The sequence below is a fragment of the Oppia nitens genome, unplaced genomic scaffold (genome assembly GCF_028296485.1).
Source record: "Oppia nitens isolate AA-2021 unplaced genomic scaffold, nextdenovo-longstitch-racon4-pilon3 scaffold25_pilon_pilon_pilon, whole genome shotgun sequence".
In the NCBI taxonomy this organism is placed as follows: Eukaryota; Metazoa; Arthropoda; class Arachnida; order Sarcoptiformes; family Oppiidae; genus Oppia; species Oppia nitens.
Window position 1 is genome coordinate 1,195,742 of NW_026533205.1, and position 20,166 is coordinate 1,215,907.

Consider the following 20,166-nt stretch of genomic DNA (forward strand, 5'->3'; position numbering starts at 1 on the left):
ACAGGCAATTGATTAAAAAAAAATTTTATTGACGCAAATATGATTATCAAAAAAATAGTAGATATTGTAAACATTTTGTAATAATTTCAAAATACTAATTGACGGTTAAGAAAATTTTTATTAATTACAAATATTTATTTAAAATAATGAGTTTCATTATTTTTTTTTTTTAAGTAAAATAAATTATAAAATTTATAAACTTTTTAAAGAAAAGTTAACTTGCACAGTTATTTTTAGTTTATAAAAAAACTAATATTAATTATTAAAATGTAAAAAATAAATTAATAGTTTTAACTAACCTAACTATTGTATTACATGTATGTTTTCATAAAATTATTTATTTATTTTTTTAAAATTAGTTAATTATAATATTTATTATAGTTAATTATTGATTATTTAATTTTTAATGTAATATTATATATTGTTTTGTATAGTATAACTAAATTTATTATATATATATATATCTTATAATCAATATATTTTATTTCATATAATAAACAGTTTTTACCTAAACATGATTATCATAAAAATTGATTTTATTTTTTTTACGTATTTATTAAAATGATTATCATTGTCATACGATATGTTTTAATTTTTTAAAAAAATAATATTTGTTTAAAATCAAATTGTAATATCATTTTTAAATTTAAAAAAAACATATTTATTAAATTTTAATTTGTAAAATTCTAAGTAATTTTAATATAAAATAAAATAATATTAATTAAAGGTATAAAAGTTTTGTATATATATATATATATATATATAGAAATCATATAATATATAAAAATATATGTATATATTAAAATAATCAAACTTACATTTTTTTTAAAATTTTTGAATTTTATTGTTGGTCAAAAAAATTGTGTCTATTGAGAAAAAAGCACAGTTAGTTATTTTATATATTTATATATATATATATATATAAAGTGTGTTTATATTATTAATAATTTAGAGGACAGATAATCAACTAATAGTTTGGAGACAATAAATTTTTTTACTAACAAATAACTGGTATTTATATATATATATATAGAAATTTTTTTATATCCTATTTAAGATTTATCTTGATTTTTGTGTCTAATTTATTATTATTTATTATTAATAATTTTATATATATATTTTTTTGGCACAATAGTTGCCATAATTAAGATTATATTAAACATTTCAATATTAATAAATAAATGGCAATATTTGATTTAGAAAAATAAAATAAATAAAAATAATAATTTTATCAATTAATTTTGGTAACTAATTATATAGTAGTCTACTATTATTATTATTATTATTATTATTATTATTGCATTATTATTAAAAATTGCTATATTTTTTTAATATTACTATTTTAAATTATATCCTATTATATCATATATATACAGTATATATATATATAGTAATAATTATATTATATAAAAAAAACTAAATAACATTTAATGATAAACTTGTTTATTATATAAGATAAATATATATAAAATAAATTATAGTTAATTAATATTTGTTTTAGTAAATCCTTAATTAAATTTATTATCAATTACAGTGTATTTGTTGTTTATATTAGGTTTATTAAACTGTTATTTTTTTTTATTTATTTTTTTATTTATTTACTAATATATTGATAATGCAATAATTTTAATATTAATAAATATTACTAAATTATAGTGCAATAACTAAATATTAATACAGTATATACTGTATAATGTTTGACTTAAATGATAATTATTGATAAATATAAATATATAAATTATTATCAATAAAAAACAAAAATATTTCTCAATAAATAAATATATATATATAAATATAATTGTTTTCTAAATATGCTGAACATGTGTTTTTTATTATAACTTATATATATATATAAGTGTAAACATTAACTGTTTGTAATAAAAAAAAATTATATATATATATATATATATCTATTTAATTGAATATATAATATAGAAAATAATATTAATAATATTCAAATAATTTAATTATATATTAATATATAAATAACTTTTTAAAACAAAATTATATCATATTTTTTAATATTAATAATAATAATAATAATTTAATTGTTGTTCAAAGCTATAAAAACTTTTTTAATTTATAAATATATTTTTTTTTTAATTAAGTTGATTAACTAAATTAAAAAACAAAAAAATTACCATGGATATTATTGAACCCGATGTTTATGCTAAACAAAAAAGTAATGCCCAACTAATAGCTATGCAATCAATTGATAGTCTAAACACGTATAACAACAATAAGTATGTTTATTAATTAATTAATTAATATTTTTTTTTTTAAAATAAATATCTTATAATAAAAATTATATTTTTTTTTTGTTTAATTCATTTTAACAGATCATACGATCAGATTGTGGACATCGGTTGCGGTGACGGCGATATAACCAAACAATTACTCGGCAAACATATCCGGCATAAACATATACTGGCCATAGATGTCCTGCCCGATATGATAACGTATGCCCGCAATCATAATTCAGATGATACTATTGAATATCTAGTACAAGACATGTCCGTCGAGTGGCCACTGATCAGTAGTCCACGACTGCGGCAATTGGCCGGCAATGTTGACCTAATATTTTCTAACTTAGCACTTGAATATATGGCCGACAAACGGCAAATAGTCGATACATTCGGTCAGTTGTTGTCCACGGGCGGCGTATTTCACGCCAATCTGGTTATTATGGAAGATATTAACAAACGATTGGCCAGTTATGGTCGGCCGCCGAAACAACAATGGTATCAATCGCGTGAAAAGCAATTAGACAATTGGCGTCAAAGTCTATCATCGGATAATCAGTTTCTGGTCAAACAGTTTGAGATTATTGATGTCTGTTGGCCTACGGATAGACAGAAAATGATTGGTATTTAAAATAGTATTTTATTTTAAAAAATTAAAAAATCAAAATAAAAATCAAATAAATATTTATATTATAAACTTTTTTTGTTTGTTGTGTGTTATATATTAATATAGACTTTATGCCAATTATTATATCAAAATATCGGCAATTTTTCCAAAATACCGATGACTTTGAGTCGGAAAAAATTGATCACTTATGGGATACGGCTTTCGATGCGTTGGTCAACCCGACGGCCGATACACCCAACCCCAGGGCGTGGCAACAGTTTTTGGCCGATCCGACCGTTACGGTAGTCAATCGTTACCATCAATTGCTGAGAATAACTGCTGTTAAACAATAAGATAAATTGATTTTATTTTTATTTTTTAAATAATGTTTTTATTGTTTATTAATTAATTAAGTAATTAATTAATTATAACTTTTTCTTACATTTAATTAGTAAATCAACAAAAAAAAATGTTATGTTTTACGAGAGAAAAAAAATTAATACTAAATAAAATGTTTATCAAAAAAATATTTTTGTTTAATGTTTTAATGTGTAGACTATAGTATATATATATATATATACAGTTTGATATAATACAATAGTATCAAGGTTATATTGTTGTTGAAAATTTATGTACTTTATATTAATTATTTTTTTTGTAGAAAAATTTTAATTAAATATTTTCAATACTATTTATTTTTATTATCAATATCTTGGAATTAAATTTATAATTTTTTTTTAAAATTAATGGATATTTAATTATTTTATTTTTACTAATAATTATTATAACTGTTTACTGTTTATTATATATAATCTTATTTTTTTATTATCAGTAATAAAGTATAATAATTATTAATAAATCTATAAATTTAAAAAATATATAATTTAATTAATATTTTTTTAAAAAATTAATTTATATAATTAGGTTTTTAGTAAAATATTATAACACAATTACATCAAAATATAGATATCATAGTTTAAAAAAACATATTAATTATTTCCTTAAAATTTATAATATTTATATTTCAATTTAATTTCAAGATTATAACTAAACTGTAAATAATAGTTAGTTTATAACTTAATAGAGTTACTATTAATTAAAAAAAAAATAAAATATTTTTTTTTTAAATAAATAAATAATAACTATTAATAAAATTTCTAAATTTTCAAATCATATAACACCGGCATCTTTGGCTAGAGAGTAGAAAATGGTTGTCCTGTCGTCAAGCAGTTGGTCGGGTGAGTCAAACTCGGCTACCCGTCCGTCGCTTAGGACTAACACCCGATCGTAATCAAGGATTGTATTGATTCGGTGGGCAATCGTTAGGACAGTACACGACTTAAATGATTGTCTAATAGTTTGCTGAATGAGTGAATCGGTTTCCACATCGACGGCAGCCGTGGCCTCATCGAGGATAAGGATAGACGTGTGTCTGAGTAGAGCCCGAGCCAGACATACAAGTTGTCGCTGACCGACACTCATGTTATCACCCGATTCGGTCACCGGATGGTCGAGACCGGCATCAGTCGACAGTACAAACTCTTTGAGATGCGACTGTTCTAACACTGACCAAAGTTCGTCGTCGGAAAACTTGTCGAACGGATCCAAATTTGAGCGAATAGTTCCCGAAAACAGTACCGGTTCTTGTGGTATAATAGTCAGCCGCGACCTCAACTCGTGTAGACCTAATTGACTGATATCTATGCCATCGATAACTATACGACCCATTGCTGGTTCAATAAGTCGAAACAATGCCAGTGTTAGCGATGACTTTCCCGCTCCGGTTCGGCCAACAATACCTATCTATAAAATTAGATAATTATTATTAGATATCTATAAATGATTACACAATTGATTTCAATACCTTTTCTCCGGACTTGATATCGATGTCAATACCTTTGATTACTAAATCCAATCCCTGTCTATAGCGAGTACCGTATCCGTAACCTTTTTCTGGCCATTTATCGGACAATTGTTGACCCGATTGCCAGTTGGCTTCAGATTTCAGTCTACAGTATTCGTCTATCCGTTCAAACGAAACGAGATATCCCTGGGTTTGTGCAAAAGTATCGATAAAATACTCTAAAATACCGGTCAATGTAATGGCATTTGCCAGCGACAGTCCAATGTCCGAACCGGTTAGACTATCTTTACCAATGACACCAAACAGTGCAGCAAACAATACAAGCAAATTGCTTAGGACTTGTAGTCTAATCAATAGCCAACTGTTGGCCAAAATTGACGGATAGATACACTGCAAGTTTTGGTCGATCCTATTGTCCGATTCCAGTATAAACCTATCCATACAATCATAGGCCCTAATACTTGATAGACCATTGATTGTATCGCCTAAATGTGAATATATTGGCGATCGGCTTATGGACTCTAAGCTATATATACAGTATATATAATATATATACAGTATATATAATATATATACAGTATATATAATATATATATATATATATATATATCAGGGTTAAGCAAGGTTTTGGATTTTAGGGGGGGGGGGGGGGTAGACCGGGGTAAAATTTACAAAATTCTCGAAAAATCTTGGGGGGGGTATTGGGTGGGGTAAGATTTTTATTGCATTTTTAAACGGCAATTTTTTCAAAAATCCAAAATCAAGGGGGGGGGGGGGTCAAGAGAAAATTCCCTAATATTCCCTTAAATTCCCGAATATTCCCATGTAAATTCGATAAAATTCCCATAAGTTCCCGTATAAATTCCCAGGAAAATAGGTAAAATTTACAAAAATACTAAAAAAAACTTTAACAAAAATAAAAAAAAGTTAAATTTTAACAAAAATAAATATTTTTAAAAAAAAATTTTAAAAATTAATAAAAACTTAAATTTTAGCAAAAAATAAAATAATAATGTATTAAATACTTAAAAATAGGTGATAAAGGCATTAATGATACACTGAGTTTTTTAGTATTTTAGTAATTTTTAACTTTTAAAATAATTTTTTAAATAATACTTAATGCTTATAGTTTATAGATATATATTTTTATTTTTTAATGTTATTTTTATGTAAATACTGATTGAATACTAATTATAAAATTAAAAATATTTTAAATTTTTTAGTTAAAATTTTAAAAATTATTAATAAAAACCTTGTAATATAAGTATTTATTTTTTTATTAACTTCTTAAACTATCTCAAACTTCTATTTATATTGTAATATGATTATTCTTTTCAACAAATTGGTATTTTTTAACTTTTTAGTTTAATATTTTAAGTAAAATTATGTTATTTTTTGATGAGTTTTAACGTTATTTTAACTTTTTTACTTATTTTTAATCAATAATTAGAATCATATAAATTTTAAAAACATAAAAACACTTACTAAAATAGTATTAACTAAAATTAAAATTTTTATAAATCTCAAAAAATTTTCGGCGCCTKCGGCGCCGAAATTTTAGGGGGAGAGTCATTTCTCCTCGTTTTTAAGCGACAATTTTTCCCATTTGGTCAAAAAGTCTGGGGGGGTAAAATCCCAATTTCTCGATCTTAGGGGGGGGTATTTTGGCCTTACCCCCCCCTACCCCCCCCCCCCCTTACTTAACCCTGATATATATATATATATATAGTTAGATAGCAATCAATGTAATTATAAAATAAATACCGTTTTAATTGACACAACGCATCAATATAGATGTACTTTAAATATAATAATTTTTAATAATTATTATTATTTTCATTTTATTAATAAATTTAAAGAAAATTTTAAATACCTGTAGAAAATAGTATACAACGACTGATACAACTAATGGTATCAAAAACATTGGCGTCAGTATTGAAATCGACACAACAATACCAATGAGTTGTAGGAAATAGTCTAATGATTGACTAAAAAATTGATAAAAAATTAAAATTAAAAAAATAATTAATACAATTAACTAAATGTCGGTTAAGCTGTAGATTTCAAATTTTTTTTTTAATATATATAATAATATTTATATAAAAATTTGTTATTTACTTATTACGACTATTAGATTACTATTAGATTATTTGTTAGATTACTATAAGATTACTATTAGATTATTAATTAAATCTAAACTAAACCAATAATTTATAATATAATTATAACAATAATAACATTAATAATTAGTATAAACAATAAAAAAAACATTATTAATTAGTACATAATATCTAAAAAAAATAGAAACATTTGGGCCACAAAAAAATATCTAAAGCCTAACATATATATAATAAATAAATAATAAATAATTAATAAATAAATAATTAATAAATAATTAATAAATAAATAATTAATAAATAATTAATAAATAATTAATAAATAATTAATAAATAATTAATAAATAATTAATAAATAATTAATAAATAATTAATAAATAATTAATAAATAATTAATAAATAATTAATAAATAATTAATAAATAATTAATAAATAATTAATAAATAATTAATAAATTAATAAATTATAATTAATACAGTTTCTAATATGTTTGAATCAATATGTTTAGATCAATTATGGGTAAATATTATATAATATTTTATATAAAAACTAAATTAAATATTTATAAATAATATATAAATTTATTTAATAATTATTATTTCTCTAATATATACTGTATATATATATATATATCAATATATATAATTATATTAGAAACCAGAATTTTCATGGTATACAACATCACCATCACTGAGCTCATGTATGTTACATATTATATGGCATGTATAATACATTAACCAGATCCCATCACCTCATCCACACACCCCTAACAACCCCAATCTGCCATACCTAAATCTAACTGGCAAATTGATGTCCACTAGATTCATATCCTTATTGAAACGATTCAATAGGCGACCCACTGGGGTAGTATCGAAAAACTCCATGGGCGCATGCATAACACTGGCCAATAGTTGCCGATGCAGTCGGATACAGGTGCTTATGATGCTCAGGGCGTATAAAAATCTATAGGCTATACGCAGTATACATTGACCCAGTATCATTATTGAAAATATTAGCAAATAATTGAGATGTTGGCCACCATCACCACCATTACCACTAGCACTGGTACTATCAGTATTATTATCATCATCTACTATGGAAACCTGTTTGGACCAGTAGGCCAGCCAAAAGTTTATACCATAGTTGATAGCCGTGTTCAAGATGAGCACCGGTAGGCAAATCGTCAGAAACCATATGTTTATGGATCGAACATATTTTATTAGTAACTATTTTTTTTTTATTTTTTAGTTACAACCAAAAAAAATAAAAATTATAAATATTAGTTAACCAAAAAAATAGTTATTTTATTAGTATTTAAAAAAAATTATTTAAACTATTTATTATTAATTTAAGAATATATTTTAATATATAACTAAAGTAAAATTATTTATTATTTAATATTATTAAAAAATTAGATTACTTTTAAAATTAATTTCAAATAAAATGTTAGTTTAGAAAGTTTAATAAAAAAAATAATTTTAGTATTTAATAATAAATTAATATTAAAAAAAGTATTATAAAAATTATTATTATTATTAAATAATTATTACCTTTATATTAATTTGACCACTTTGAGCAACTTCCTTATCCATCAATTGACCATGTTCATTTTTATTATCAATTAAATTATTATCATTATTATTATTATCACTATTATTATTATCACTATTATTATTACTATTATTATTACTATTATTATTACTACTATTATTAATATTACTATTATTATTATTACTTTTATTATTATTACTATTATTACTATTACTATTACTATTACTATTACTATTAATATTAATATTACTATTAATATTACTATTAATATTACTATTAATATTACTATTAATATTACTATTAATATTACTATTATTATTATTACTACTATTATTATTATAATTGTCAATATTATTGACAATTAGATTATAATTAGATTGATTTTTATGAATATCAAAATCATTTAACATATAATTACTAAAATATTGTTTAATAAATTGTTGAAAATAATTACAATCACTTAATAGCTGTCCATAAGTACCGGTCGATACTATTTTTCCCGCTTTCAGGACAACTATTAGATCGCAATCGGCTAACATAAACAATTGATTTGTGACCAACAATCGGGTTTTTGAACCCAAAATACCGGTTTTCGAGTCTAACACTTCAGTCATCAAATGTTTGCCCACATGACTGTCCACTAAAATATTTAGATAAACTTATTTGAAATAATTTTTTATATATAAATATAAAACTAATAGATAGGTTAACAATACCTGCAGAAAGTGGATCGTCGAGTAGGTATAGATCGGCACCGGAATAGACGGCTCGGCCTAAACTGACTCTTTGTTTTTGACCGCCGCTCAGTGTCACACCTTTTTCGCCGATCTCTGTCTGGTCTCCGCCGGCCAGTTGTCTTAAGTCAGGTCTGAGAGCACAGCTATCTATTACCCGGTCATACAGTTCCTCATCGAACGGCTTTCCGAACATAATATTCTGTTTGATGGTTGCATTCTGTATCCATGCCTGTTGTGGTACATAAGCTATACTAACATTGGATCTGATATTAACTGTACCCGCAATTAGTTTCATATCGCCGATAATGGCCGACAACAGTGAACTTTTACCTGAACCTACATCGCCTACTATGGCCACAAACATACCCTCACGGATATGCAAATCAATTTGATTTAATGTATAGTCGTTTATAACATCATCGTCACCAATGGTTTCACTGTTAGGTGTGTCCCACGAAAGTGTTGCCCCATTTATATCAACAATATTATTATTATTATCATTGATATCCTTATTATTGGTCACATAGTTGTTATGTTCATCCAAATTGAAATAACTATTAAAACGTTTAAATGATACGTAAATCTAAAAAATAAATAGTTTTTTTTATTAATTTTTTTTATTATATAGTATTACTATAATTATTATTATTATTATTATTATACATACAATTCCTGTCGTATAATAAACAAACGATAGTTTTGATAAAATTTCTTTTAACAATGAAATCAATGTAATTGAAAAAAATATTTTCCCACCATTTAATTGTTTGCTTGGATTTATCAACAAATATAGACTAAATATTATTAAATGACCGATCAATGGACACATATATGATATAACATCAATACAGGCGTACAAGTAATACATTTTTCGGATTTTAAGTAACTCCTGATCACGTAATTTGGTTATCATTGAACTAAATGGTTGTTCCCATCCGTATAACTAATTTAGTCAAAACAAAAAAAAACATAAATATATTTATTAATTAATAAAATAAAAATAATTTATAATAATATAAAAATAATTTATAATAATATAAAAATAATTTATAATAATATAAAAATAATTTATAATAATATAAAAATAATTTATAATAATATAAAAATAATTTATAATATATAAAAATAATTTATAATAATATAAAAATAATTAATATAAAAATAATTTATAATAATATAAAAATAATTTATAATAATATAAAAATAATTTATAATAATATAAAAATAATTTATAATAATATAAAAATAATTTATAATAATATAAAAATAATTTATAATAATATAAAAATAATTTATAATAATATAAAAATAATTTATAATAATATAAAAATAATTTATAATAATATAAAAATAATTTATAATAATATAAAAATAACTTATAATATAAAAATAACTTATAATATAAAAATAACTTATAATATAAAAATAACTTATAATAAAATATATATAAAAATTTATTTTTACTTTAAGTATTTTAATGCCATTTAGTATTTCATTAGTCAAACCGATTCTATGGTCCAAATGTTTCAATTGTTTAGTTTCCATATTGACTGCCAGTTTGGTTAACAATGATTGAATGGTTAGTATGATTGGGACAACCATTATGAGTGCTAGCGATGACAAACCAAATTCCGTATACAATAGACCGGTTGTCAGCAGTATTTGTAACGGTATGCACACTGTATAGGCTAACCAATGAAAGTTATCTATAGAAATTAAATAATATTTTTTTTTATAATAAAAATAATTTAATTATTTATATTTTTTAATTAATTAATTAATTAGTAAACCAATAATACGTTGACAATCGACAGCCATTAGGTTAGTTAGGTCACCATAACTGGCCAGTTGTTTGGCACTGTTACTCAATACCAGTGACTTGCGATAGACGGCCGACATTACCGATGATATGATTTTCATTGCTTTGAAAAAATTAATTAATTAATTAAATAATTATTTTGTTTATAAAAGTTATTATTATTATTATTATTATTATTATTATTATTATTGAATAACAAACCTAAACATTTGATAGCCTGTATATAATAAGCATTTAGTATACTGGATATTATATTGATAATCAATAGTAATACTATATAGACATAACCGTGCCATGTAGGCTCATCCTCTATATCTGCATAATTTATTAGCAATCTAATTATATATATATATATATAATTATAAAAAATATTATTAATTTTAATTAAATTAATTTTAACTAAATTAATTTTTTTTAAAAATCCATATATATATATATATATATCAACAATAAAAAAATCACATATAGTAATACAAACAATATACTGTATATATATATATTATTTTATAAATACCTGACCACTAATGGTTGGCATAGTTTTAGGACAACTGATATAAATAGTATAAACCAAATAATTATATATTGTAAACCAAATTTACGTAACATTAATGAAAATATGTTAATATTATTAATAATGGGTCGATAATTATTAGCAGTATTATTATTATTATTTGTATTATTAGTTTTATGAATTAATTTATTTAATCCAAAACAATCTAAATAAACAAATAAACAAAATAAATAATAATAATTAATTATTTTAAAAATTTAAAAATAAAAAATATTTTTTTAATACTTTAGTAGTATAGTGTATAATATGTTTGTTTTTTATAAATAATTAAAAAAAAGTAATTAAAAAATAAATATAAAATTAATTTTTTACGATTAAAATTAGTCAATGAACTAAACCCAGGGATCAGTGGCCAGAGATCCTTGAAATCGATTGTCTTTTTCCAGTTCCCGACAAACAAACTGGTCATCCAGTGATAGGTTAGCCTCGATGTGAACGATGCCTTCTCTATGGGACACATGTTGTTGTTGTTGGTGTTGTTGTTGGGTTTGGATATTATATGAGTATTATTAGTGTCAACTACTGGTACTACTGGTATGTACTGGTGATGGTCAGCAAATAGACAATAGATTAATAGTATAGAAGTTAGTGAATAGTTTAGGCAAAACATAATGAATTCATAGTTGTATAGCATATGATGATTATTGTTGATAGTATAGGTGGCCACAGAAAATGAACCGAAAATAGTGTCCAACAATAGGTATAACCAAATCAGTCCACTAGTAATAATGCCGTACACGCGTTGAATGTTAAACACTAGACATAGTAGTAATCTGGCCATAGTTTGTATGCCTAACCCTAGTATGTATGCAGTACTGGGACTATCGTTCCACTGATATTTACGACATAAACTTAACGCCAGTTCCGCTATTAGTATACCAGTGCTTAACAAACAAACAAATAATCGGCTGGTGTTGTAATAATTCCATTGAATTGTAGTTTTATTAATATTATTAATATTTTTGTGACAACATTTCCACATTAGGTTCGGTATGTATAACAACAATAATATACAGGGAATCCAAACAAACCATGTGTTTAGCATACATGAGCTCAGTTGCGGTGATGTCGTATACCATGAAAATTCTGGTTTCTAATATAATTATATATATTGATATATATATACAGTATATATTAGAAAAATAATAATTATTAAATAAATTTATATATTATTTATAAATATTTAATTTAGTTTTTATATAAAATATTATATAATATTTACCCATAATTGATCTAAACATATTGATTCAAACATATTATAAACTGTATTAATTATAATTTAGTAATTTACTAATTAATTATAAAGTAAATTATAATTTTTACAAACATTAATTATACTACAATACAATTTAAGCAATAAATTATTTATTTATTTTTTTAAATAAATTTTATTTTATTTTTATTTATAAAATAAATTCTATATAAATTTTATGAAAAAAATATAATTAATAAATATTTATATTTAGAAATATTGATATCAATATTTTAATGACCCACATTTATTTTTTTTTTAAAAATATTAGATAATTAAAATACTAAATTTTTGTTTAAAAACATAAAGAAACATTTCATTAGATATCATATTAATAATTTTTGTTTTAAAAAAAATTAATTTTTGTTTCAACATTGTATTAATATATGTATAAAATATATATTAATAGTAGACGTAATGATGAGTTAACAATTTATTTTTTTAAATTTAAATATACATAAAAAACATAAATATATATATATATATATATATAAAGTAATTAATTATAAATTAAATTATAAATTTTAATCTAAGAAACTACTGTAATATTATCTAAAATAACTTAACAAAATGTTATAATTAGTAATTTTTTTTGTATACAATTTTTTTTATTTTTAATCTTATAATAACTTTTAATTTATATATATATCAAATATGATATGATATTTTGTGAGAAAATTTGATCAATAATTTTTGATTCACACATTATTTATATATATATATATATAAAATTTATAAAATCTAAAAAAATAATTTATTATTTTTTACATATAATTAAGATATTTTATGAAAATACAAATATATATATTTTTAATATATTTTTCTAAAAATAAATAAATAAATATTTTCTATTTCTATACAAATTATTTTTAACTACTATTGTCGTACTAAAATAATTTAATAAAATTTAAATAAAAATTTTAACATATATTTTTGAAATGTCTAAATTCAAAACTTCAACTCATTTTATAACACCGGCATCTTTGGCCAGTGAGTAGAAAATGGTTGTCCTGTCGTCAAGCAGTTGGTCGGGTGAGTCAAACTCGGCTACCCGTCCGTCGCTTAGGACTAACACCCGATTGTAATCAAGGATTGTATTGATTCGGTGGGCAATAGTTAGGACAGTACACGACTTAAACTCTTGTCTAATAGTTTGTTGAATGAGTGAATCGGTTTCCACATCGACGGCAGCCGTGGCCTCATCGAGGATAAGGATAGACGTGTGTCTGAGTAGAGCCCGAGCCAGACATATAAGTTGTCGCTGACCGACACTCATGTTATCACCCGATTCGGTCACCGGATGGTCGAGACCGGTATCAGTCGACAGTACAAACTCTTTGAGATGCGACTGATCTAACACTAACCAAAGTTGGTCGTCGGAAAACTTGTCAAACGGATCCAAATTTGAGCGAATAGTTCCCGAAAACAGTACCGGTTCTTGTGGTATAATTGTCAGCCGCGATCGCAACTCGTGTAGACCTAATTGACTGATATCTATGCCATCGATAACTATACGACCCATTGCTGGCTCAATAAGTCGAAACAATGCCAGTGTTAGCGATGACTTTCCAGCACCGGTTCGGCCAACAATACCTATCTATAAAATTAGATAATTATTATTAGATATCTATAAAATGATTACACAATTGATTTCAATACCTTTTCTCCGGATTTGATATCGATGTCAATACCTTTGATAACTAAATCCAATCCCTGTCGATATCGGGTACCGTATCCGTCAAATCGGACACAACCTTTTTCTGGCCATTTATCCGACAATTGTTGACCCGATTGCCAGTCGGCTTCAGTTTTCAGACTACAGTATTCGTCTATCCGTTCAAATGATATCAGATATCCCTGGGTTTGTGCAAAAGCATCGATAAAATACTCTAAAATACCGGTCAATGTAATGGCATTTGCGAGGATCAGTCCGATGTCGGCACCGGTTAGACTATCTTTCCCAATGACACCAAACAGTGCAGCAAACAGTACAAGCAAATTGCTTAGGACTTGTAGTCTAATCAATAGCCAACTGTTGGCTATAATATACGGATAGAGACACTTCAAGTTCTGGTCGATCCTATTATCCGATTCCTGTATAAACCTATCCCTACAATCATAGGCCCTAATACTGGACACACCGTTCAATGTTTCGCCTAAATGTGAATATATTGGCGATCGGCTTATGGACTCTAAGCTAAATAATAAAAATTAAATTATTATTATTATTTTTATTTAATTAAATTATTATTATTACTATAATTACCGTCTCAATTGACACAATGCATTAATATAGATATACTATTAAAAAAAAATTATAAAATATAAAAGATTATTTATATATTTGTTATATATATATATATATTGCAATATATATATATATTGATATATTTATATATAATTATATAATTATAAAAGATAAAAAATATATATATTTAATATTTTTAATAAAATTTTTTTTTCTTAATTAAATATATGGTTCAATCAAATACCTGTAGAAAATAGTATACTATGACTGACACACCTAATGGTATCAAAAACATTGGCGTCAGTATTGAAATCGACACAACAATACCGATAACTTGTAGGAAAAAATCTAATGCTTGACTAAAAAAACAAAAAAAAAATAAATATAAAATTAATTAATTAATTAATATATTATATAATAAATATATTTTTAAAAAATTAATTTGTTTTGTTGTTGTTGTTAATACCCATTACCTGAACATAACTGGCCTAATGTATATCAATTGGTGGGGAAAAACTCTAACCCTAACTTTTTTGGCTTTTAAAAACCTGGCGGGGGGAATGGGGGGGGGGGTTAATATGGCATTACCCTACCTCTCCCCCTATCCCCACCTGGTATATGTATGTACAGTATATATAATATTTATTTTTAAATTAATTACCTGAACATAACTGGCCTAATGTATATCAATTGGTGGGGGGGGAATTCCTAACAATTTTTGGCTTTAAAAACCTGGCGGGAGGGTTAATATGGCATTACCCTACCTCTCCCCCTAACCCTTCCTGATATATGTATGTATATAATATTTATTTTTTAAATTGAATTACCTAAACATAACTGGCCTAATGTATATCAATTGGTGGGGTGGGGGGAACTCATAACAATTTTTGGCTTTTAAAAACCTGGCGGGGGGAGTGTGGAGGGGTTAATCTGGCATTACCATACCTCTCCCCCTAGCCCCTCCTGATATATGTATGTATATAATATTTATTTTTTAAATTGAATTACCTGAACATAACTGGCAAATGTATATCAATCAGATACATATCCTTATTGAAACGATTCAATAGACGGCCCACCGGGGTCGTATCGAAAAACTCCATGGGTGCGTGCATAACACGTGCCAACAGTTGCCTATGCAATCGTTTCGATGTACGTATAATACTGATAGCATAGAAATATCTGTACGCTGTTTGCAATATCAGCTGACCCAGTATCATTATTGTAAATATTATCATATAGTATAATGGACTGTTGTTATTAGTGATGGTATTATTATTATTAGTAGTAGTAGTATTAGTAGTAATATTTTTTGACCAGTAGGCCAACCAAAAATTGATACCATAGTTGATACCGGTTGACAAAGTAAGCACCGGTAGGCAAATCATTAGAAACATTTTATTAATTGATCGGACATATTTTATGAATAGCTATATATATAAATATATAAATAAATATTATTATTAATTTTTTTTAGTAATTGATGAGAGAAAAAAATATAAAAATAATTAATGTATAAAATAATTATTTATAATAAAAATATTTAAATTTTTTTAAAACTATATATAAAAAAAATTTAATAAATTGTTATTATTAATAATTTTTGTTTTGTTGAGCTAGATTAATTTATTTTATAGTTTAATAATACTATTTTTTTCACCTAAAGCTAATAAAATATAATAACTTATATATATTTATTTAATAATTATTTATTTTTAATAATTATTTATTTTTAATAATTATTTATTTTTTTTAAATTTATATATTGAGTTGTTTTTAATTCATTCAAAAAATTAAATAAAATAACTATTAATTAACATATGATAATTAATTATTTATATATATTTAAAATATATTATTATTATTAATAATAATAATACCTTAATATCAATGTGTCCACTTTGAGCACCCTCCTCATCAATCAATTGAGCATGATCATTTTCGTTATTATTATTATTATTATTGCTAACTATATTGTCGTCAACAACAATAACATCATCATCAGTATCGGCTGTTATATTAACTTTATTAACATTATTATTAACTAATAGTTTTGTTGTTGTCTTCAAACTACCTGTCCCTCCCTGTTCACTATCATCAACAGTGAACCCATCACTACTACTACTACTACTACTAAAATATTGATTAATTAGTTGTTGAAAATAATTGCTTTCGCATATTAACTGCCGGTAAGTACCGACGGATACTATTCTACCCATTTGTAGGACAACTATTAGATCGACATCGGGTAACATAAACAGTTGATTGGTGACCAACAATCGGGTTTTTGAACCTAAAATACCGGTTTTCGAGTCCAATACTTCGGTCATCAAATGTTTGCCCACATGACTGTCCACTAAAATATTTAAATAAAGTTATTTGAAATAATTTTTTATGTATAAATATAAAACTAATAAATAAGTTAAAAATACCGGCAGAAAGTGGATCGTCGAGTAGGTATAGATCGGCACCGGAATAGACGGCTCGGCCTAAACTGACTCTTTGTTTTTGACCGCCACTCAGATTCACGCCTTTCTCGCCGATCTCTGTCTGGTCTCCGCCGGCCAGTTGTCGTATATCTGGTCTGAGAGCACAGCTATCTATTACCCGGCCATACAGTTCCTCATCGAACGGCTTTCCAAACATAATATTCTGTTTGATGGTTGCATTCTGTATCCACGCTTGTTGTGAAACATAAGCTGTTTGGATACCCGGCCTAACATTGACTGACCCATCAATCAGTTCCATATCGCCGATAATTGCCGACAACAGTGAACTCTTACCGGAGCCGACATCGCCTACTATGGCCACAAACATACCCTCACGGATATGCAAATCAATTTGATTTAATGTATGATCTTTTATATCAGTACTAATGGTATCGTCATTAATAGGTGTGTCCCACGAAAGTGTTGCCCCATTTATATCAATCATATTATTATTATCATTGCTATCATTATTATTGGACACATAGTTGTTATGTTCATCCAAATTGAGAAAATCATTGAATCGTTTGAATGTTACGTACATCTAAAGTATATATATTGTTAAAAAAAATAATCATTAAATTAATTATTTAATAATATATAACTGTATATATTTTTTTGTTGATACATACTATACCAACAGTATTGTAAACATATGATAATTTTGATAGGATTTCCTTAAACACTGACATCAATGATATGGAAAAAAATATCTTTTCAGCCGTTAATTGTTCAGCAAATTTCAGTCCCAAATACAGACTGAATATAACTAAATGACATATCATTGGACACATGTATGACATGACATACAATACAGCAAACACATAGTACAGGTGTTTGGCTTTAAGTAGTTCCTGATCACGTAATTTGGATACTATAGACATAAACGGTAGTTCCCAGGCGTATAACTAGAATGAATAATAATAATTAATTAATTAATAAAAAAAAATCATATAATAATCAAAAAATAATACTTTAATTATTTTAATGCCATTCAGTATTTCGTTAGTAATATTCAGTCTATTGTCGGCATATATAAGCTCTTGGCTATCGATTTTGACACCGATTTTCATAACATAGTATTGTACCGAAAATATGACAACCACTACGGCTAAGCCGGCAAATGATGTATAGTTAAACTCTGTATACAATAGACCAGTTGTCATAACTATGAGTAAAGGTATGACCAAAACATATGCCAACCATTGGAAATAATCTATCGGTATATATATATATATAAATTTAATATAACTATAATTATATGATAGTTAATACTACTAATACTACTAAACCATTAACTCGTTGACAGTCGACAGCCATTAGGTTAGTTATGTCGCCATAACTGGTCTGATGTTTGGCACCGTTACTCAACACCAGTGACTTGCGATAGACGGCCGACATTACCGATGATGTGATTTTCATAGCTATTATTAAAAAAAATAAAATTATATTATTTAACTTAAATACTCTATTGATTTAATATACTATATATACAGTATATATCTATACTCTAAAAAAACAATAATATATAAATATTTTTAGACTTATTTAATTAAAATTATAAAAATTAAATTATATTTTTTTTTAAAAATTATTTACAAACCTAGACATTTGATTGCTTGTATATAATAGGCATTCAATATACCGGATACGGTATTCATGAGCACCAGTAGTCCAGTATAGACATATCCGTGCCATTTATATTGATCATTGTCTACATAAGCAATGAATAATCTACAAAAAAATAAAATAAAATAATATTAAGTAAAAAAAAAATTTCAATAAAACAAATAATTAAATAGTTTTCATACTTTACAACTAATGGTTGACACAATTTCAAGCCCAACGATACAAATAATACAATACATAATAATGAAAATTTTAGACCAAATTTTTGTATAATTATTAAAAATAAGCTAATATTGTAATTATTAATATTATTATTATTATTATTAAAACACGACAAAAATGATGACTTTTTTGTCGATATATGTAAATCGCTATCACTTTTGTTATCATAATTTTTTAGTCTATTATTATTATAATGTATTTCAAAAAGATTTTGTTGAAACAAACGCTTAAAGTTATGTAAAGTACTGAACCCAGGGCTGGGCAGTGGCCAGAGATCCTTGAAATCGATTGTCTTTTTCCAGTTCCTCACAAACAAACCGGTCATCCAGTGATAGGTTAGCCTCGATGTGAACGATGCCCTCTCTATGGGACACATGTTGTTTTGGTTGTTGGGTTTGGATATCATATGAGTATTATTAGTGTCAACTACTGGTACTACTGGTATGTACTGGTGATGGTCAGCAAATAGACAATAGATTAGTAGTATACAAGTTAGTGAATAGTTTAGGCAAAACATAATGAATTCATAGTTGTATAGCATATGATGATTATTGTTGATAGTATAGGTGGCCATAGAAAATGAACCGAAAATAGTGTCCAACAATAGGTATAACCAAATCAGTCCACTAGTGATAATACCGTACAAACGTTGAATGTTAAACACTAGACATAGTAGTAATCTGGCCATAGTTTGTATGCCCAGCCCTAGTATGTATGCAGTACTGGGACTATCGTTCCACTGATATTTGCGGCATAAACTTAAGGCCAGTTCAGCTATTAGTATACCAGTGCTCAACAAACATATACATAATCTACTGGT

General features: G+C 25.1%; 3 protein-coding genes across 3 annotated transcripts; 1 reads left to right on the forward strand and 2 right to left on the reverse strand.

Moving 5' to 3' along the window:
- Positions 1 to 923: 923 nt before the first annotated feature.
- Positions 924 to 3,290, forward strand: LOC128954221 (uncharacterized). Its single transcript, XM_054299798.1, has 4 exons — positions 924 to 1,011; positions 2,109 to 2,243; positions 2,340 to 2,866; positions 2,977 to 3,290. The coding sequence occupies exons 2-4, from the start codon at positions 2,143 to 2,145 to the stop codon at positions 3,201 to 3,203; spliced, it is 855 nt and encodes a 284-aa protein (XP_054155773.1). The 5' UTR covers positions 924 to 1,011; positions 2,109 to 2,142; the 3' UTR covers positions 3,204 to 3,290.
- Positions 3,291 to 4,020: 730 nt separating this feature from the next.
- Positions 4,021 to 11,039, reverse strand: LOC128954158 (multidrug resistance-associated protein 1-like). Its single transcript, XM_054299728.1, has 8 exons — positions 10,919 to 11,039; positions 10,584 to 10,825; positions 9,986 to 10,062; positions 9,099 to 9,673; positions 8,837 to 9,022; positions 7,621 to 7,801; positions 4,715 to 5,240; positions 4,021 to 4,653 (listed from the first exon to the last, which is right to left on the reverse strand). The coding sequence occupies exons 1-8, from the start codon at positions 11,037 to 11,039 to the stop codon at positions 4,021 to 4,023; spliced, it is 2,541 nt and encodes an 846-aa protein (XP_054155703.1).
- A 2,683-nt stretch (positions 11,040 to 13,722) lies between these two features.
- Positions 13,723 to 19,341, reverse strand: LOC128954159 (multidrug resistance-associated protein 1-like). Its single transcript, XM_054299729.1, has 12 exons — positions 19,307 to 19,341; positions 19,099 to 19,229; positions 18,788 to 18,919; positions 18,470 to 18,711; positions 18,128 to 18,403; positions 17,442 to 18,039; positions 16,890 to 17,365; positions 16,018 to 16,439; positions 15,254 to 15,368; positions 15,028 to 15,062; positions 14,421 to 14,958; positions 13,723 to 14,358 (listed from the first exon to the last, which is right to left on the reverse strand). Exons 2-12 carry the CDS (start codon positions 19,154 to 19,156, stop codon positions 13,723 to 13,725), a joined length of 3,528 nt encoding a protein of 1,175 aa, XP_054155704.1. The 5' UTR covers positions 19,157 to 19,229; positions 19,307 to 19,341.
- Positions 19,342 to 20,166: the final 825 nt, after the last annotated feature.

Coding starts and splice junctions, on each gene's coding strand:
- LOC128954221 (XM_054299798.1), top strand. CDS start 2,143: ATGGATATTATTGAACCCGATGTTTATGCTAAACAAAAAAGTAATGCC. Junction 2,244..2,339: donor AACACGTATAACAACAATAA/GTATGTTTATTA, acceptor TCATTTTAACAG/ATCATACGATCAGATTGTGG. Junction 2,867..2,976: donor GGATAGACAGAAAATGATTG/GTATTTAAAATA, acceptor ATATTAATATAG/ACTTTATGCCAATTATTATA.
- LOC128954158 (XM_054299728.1), bottom strand. CDS start 11,039: ATGAAAATCATATCATCGGTAATGTCGGCCGTCTATCGCAAGTCACTG. Junction 10,826..10,918: donor AATGGCTGTCGATTGTCAAC/GTATTATTGGTT, acceptor TAATTTCTATAG/ATAACTTTCATTGGTTAGCC. Junction 10,063..10,583: donor ATGGCATTAAAATACTTAAA/GTAAAAATAAAT, acceptor TGACTAAATTAG/TTATACGGATGGGAACAACC.
- LOC128954159 (XM_054299729.1), bottom strand. CDS start 19,156: ATGAATACCGTATCCGGTATATTGAATGCCTATTATATACAAGCAATC. Junction 15,063..15,253: donor TAGTATACTATTTTCTACAG/GTATTTGATTGA, acceptor TTTTTTTAATAG/TATATCTATATTAATGCATT. Junction 14,359..14,420: donor ATATCAAATCCGGAGAAAAG/GTATTGAAATCA, acceptor CTAATTTTATAG/ATAGGTATTGTTGGCCGAAC.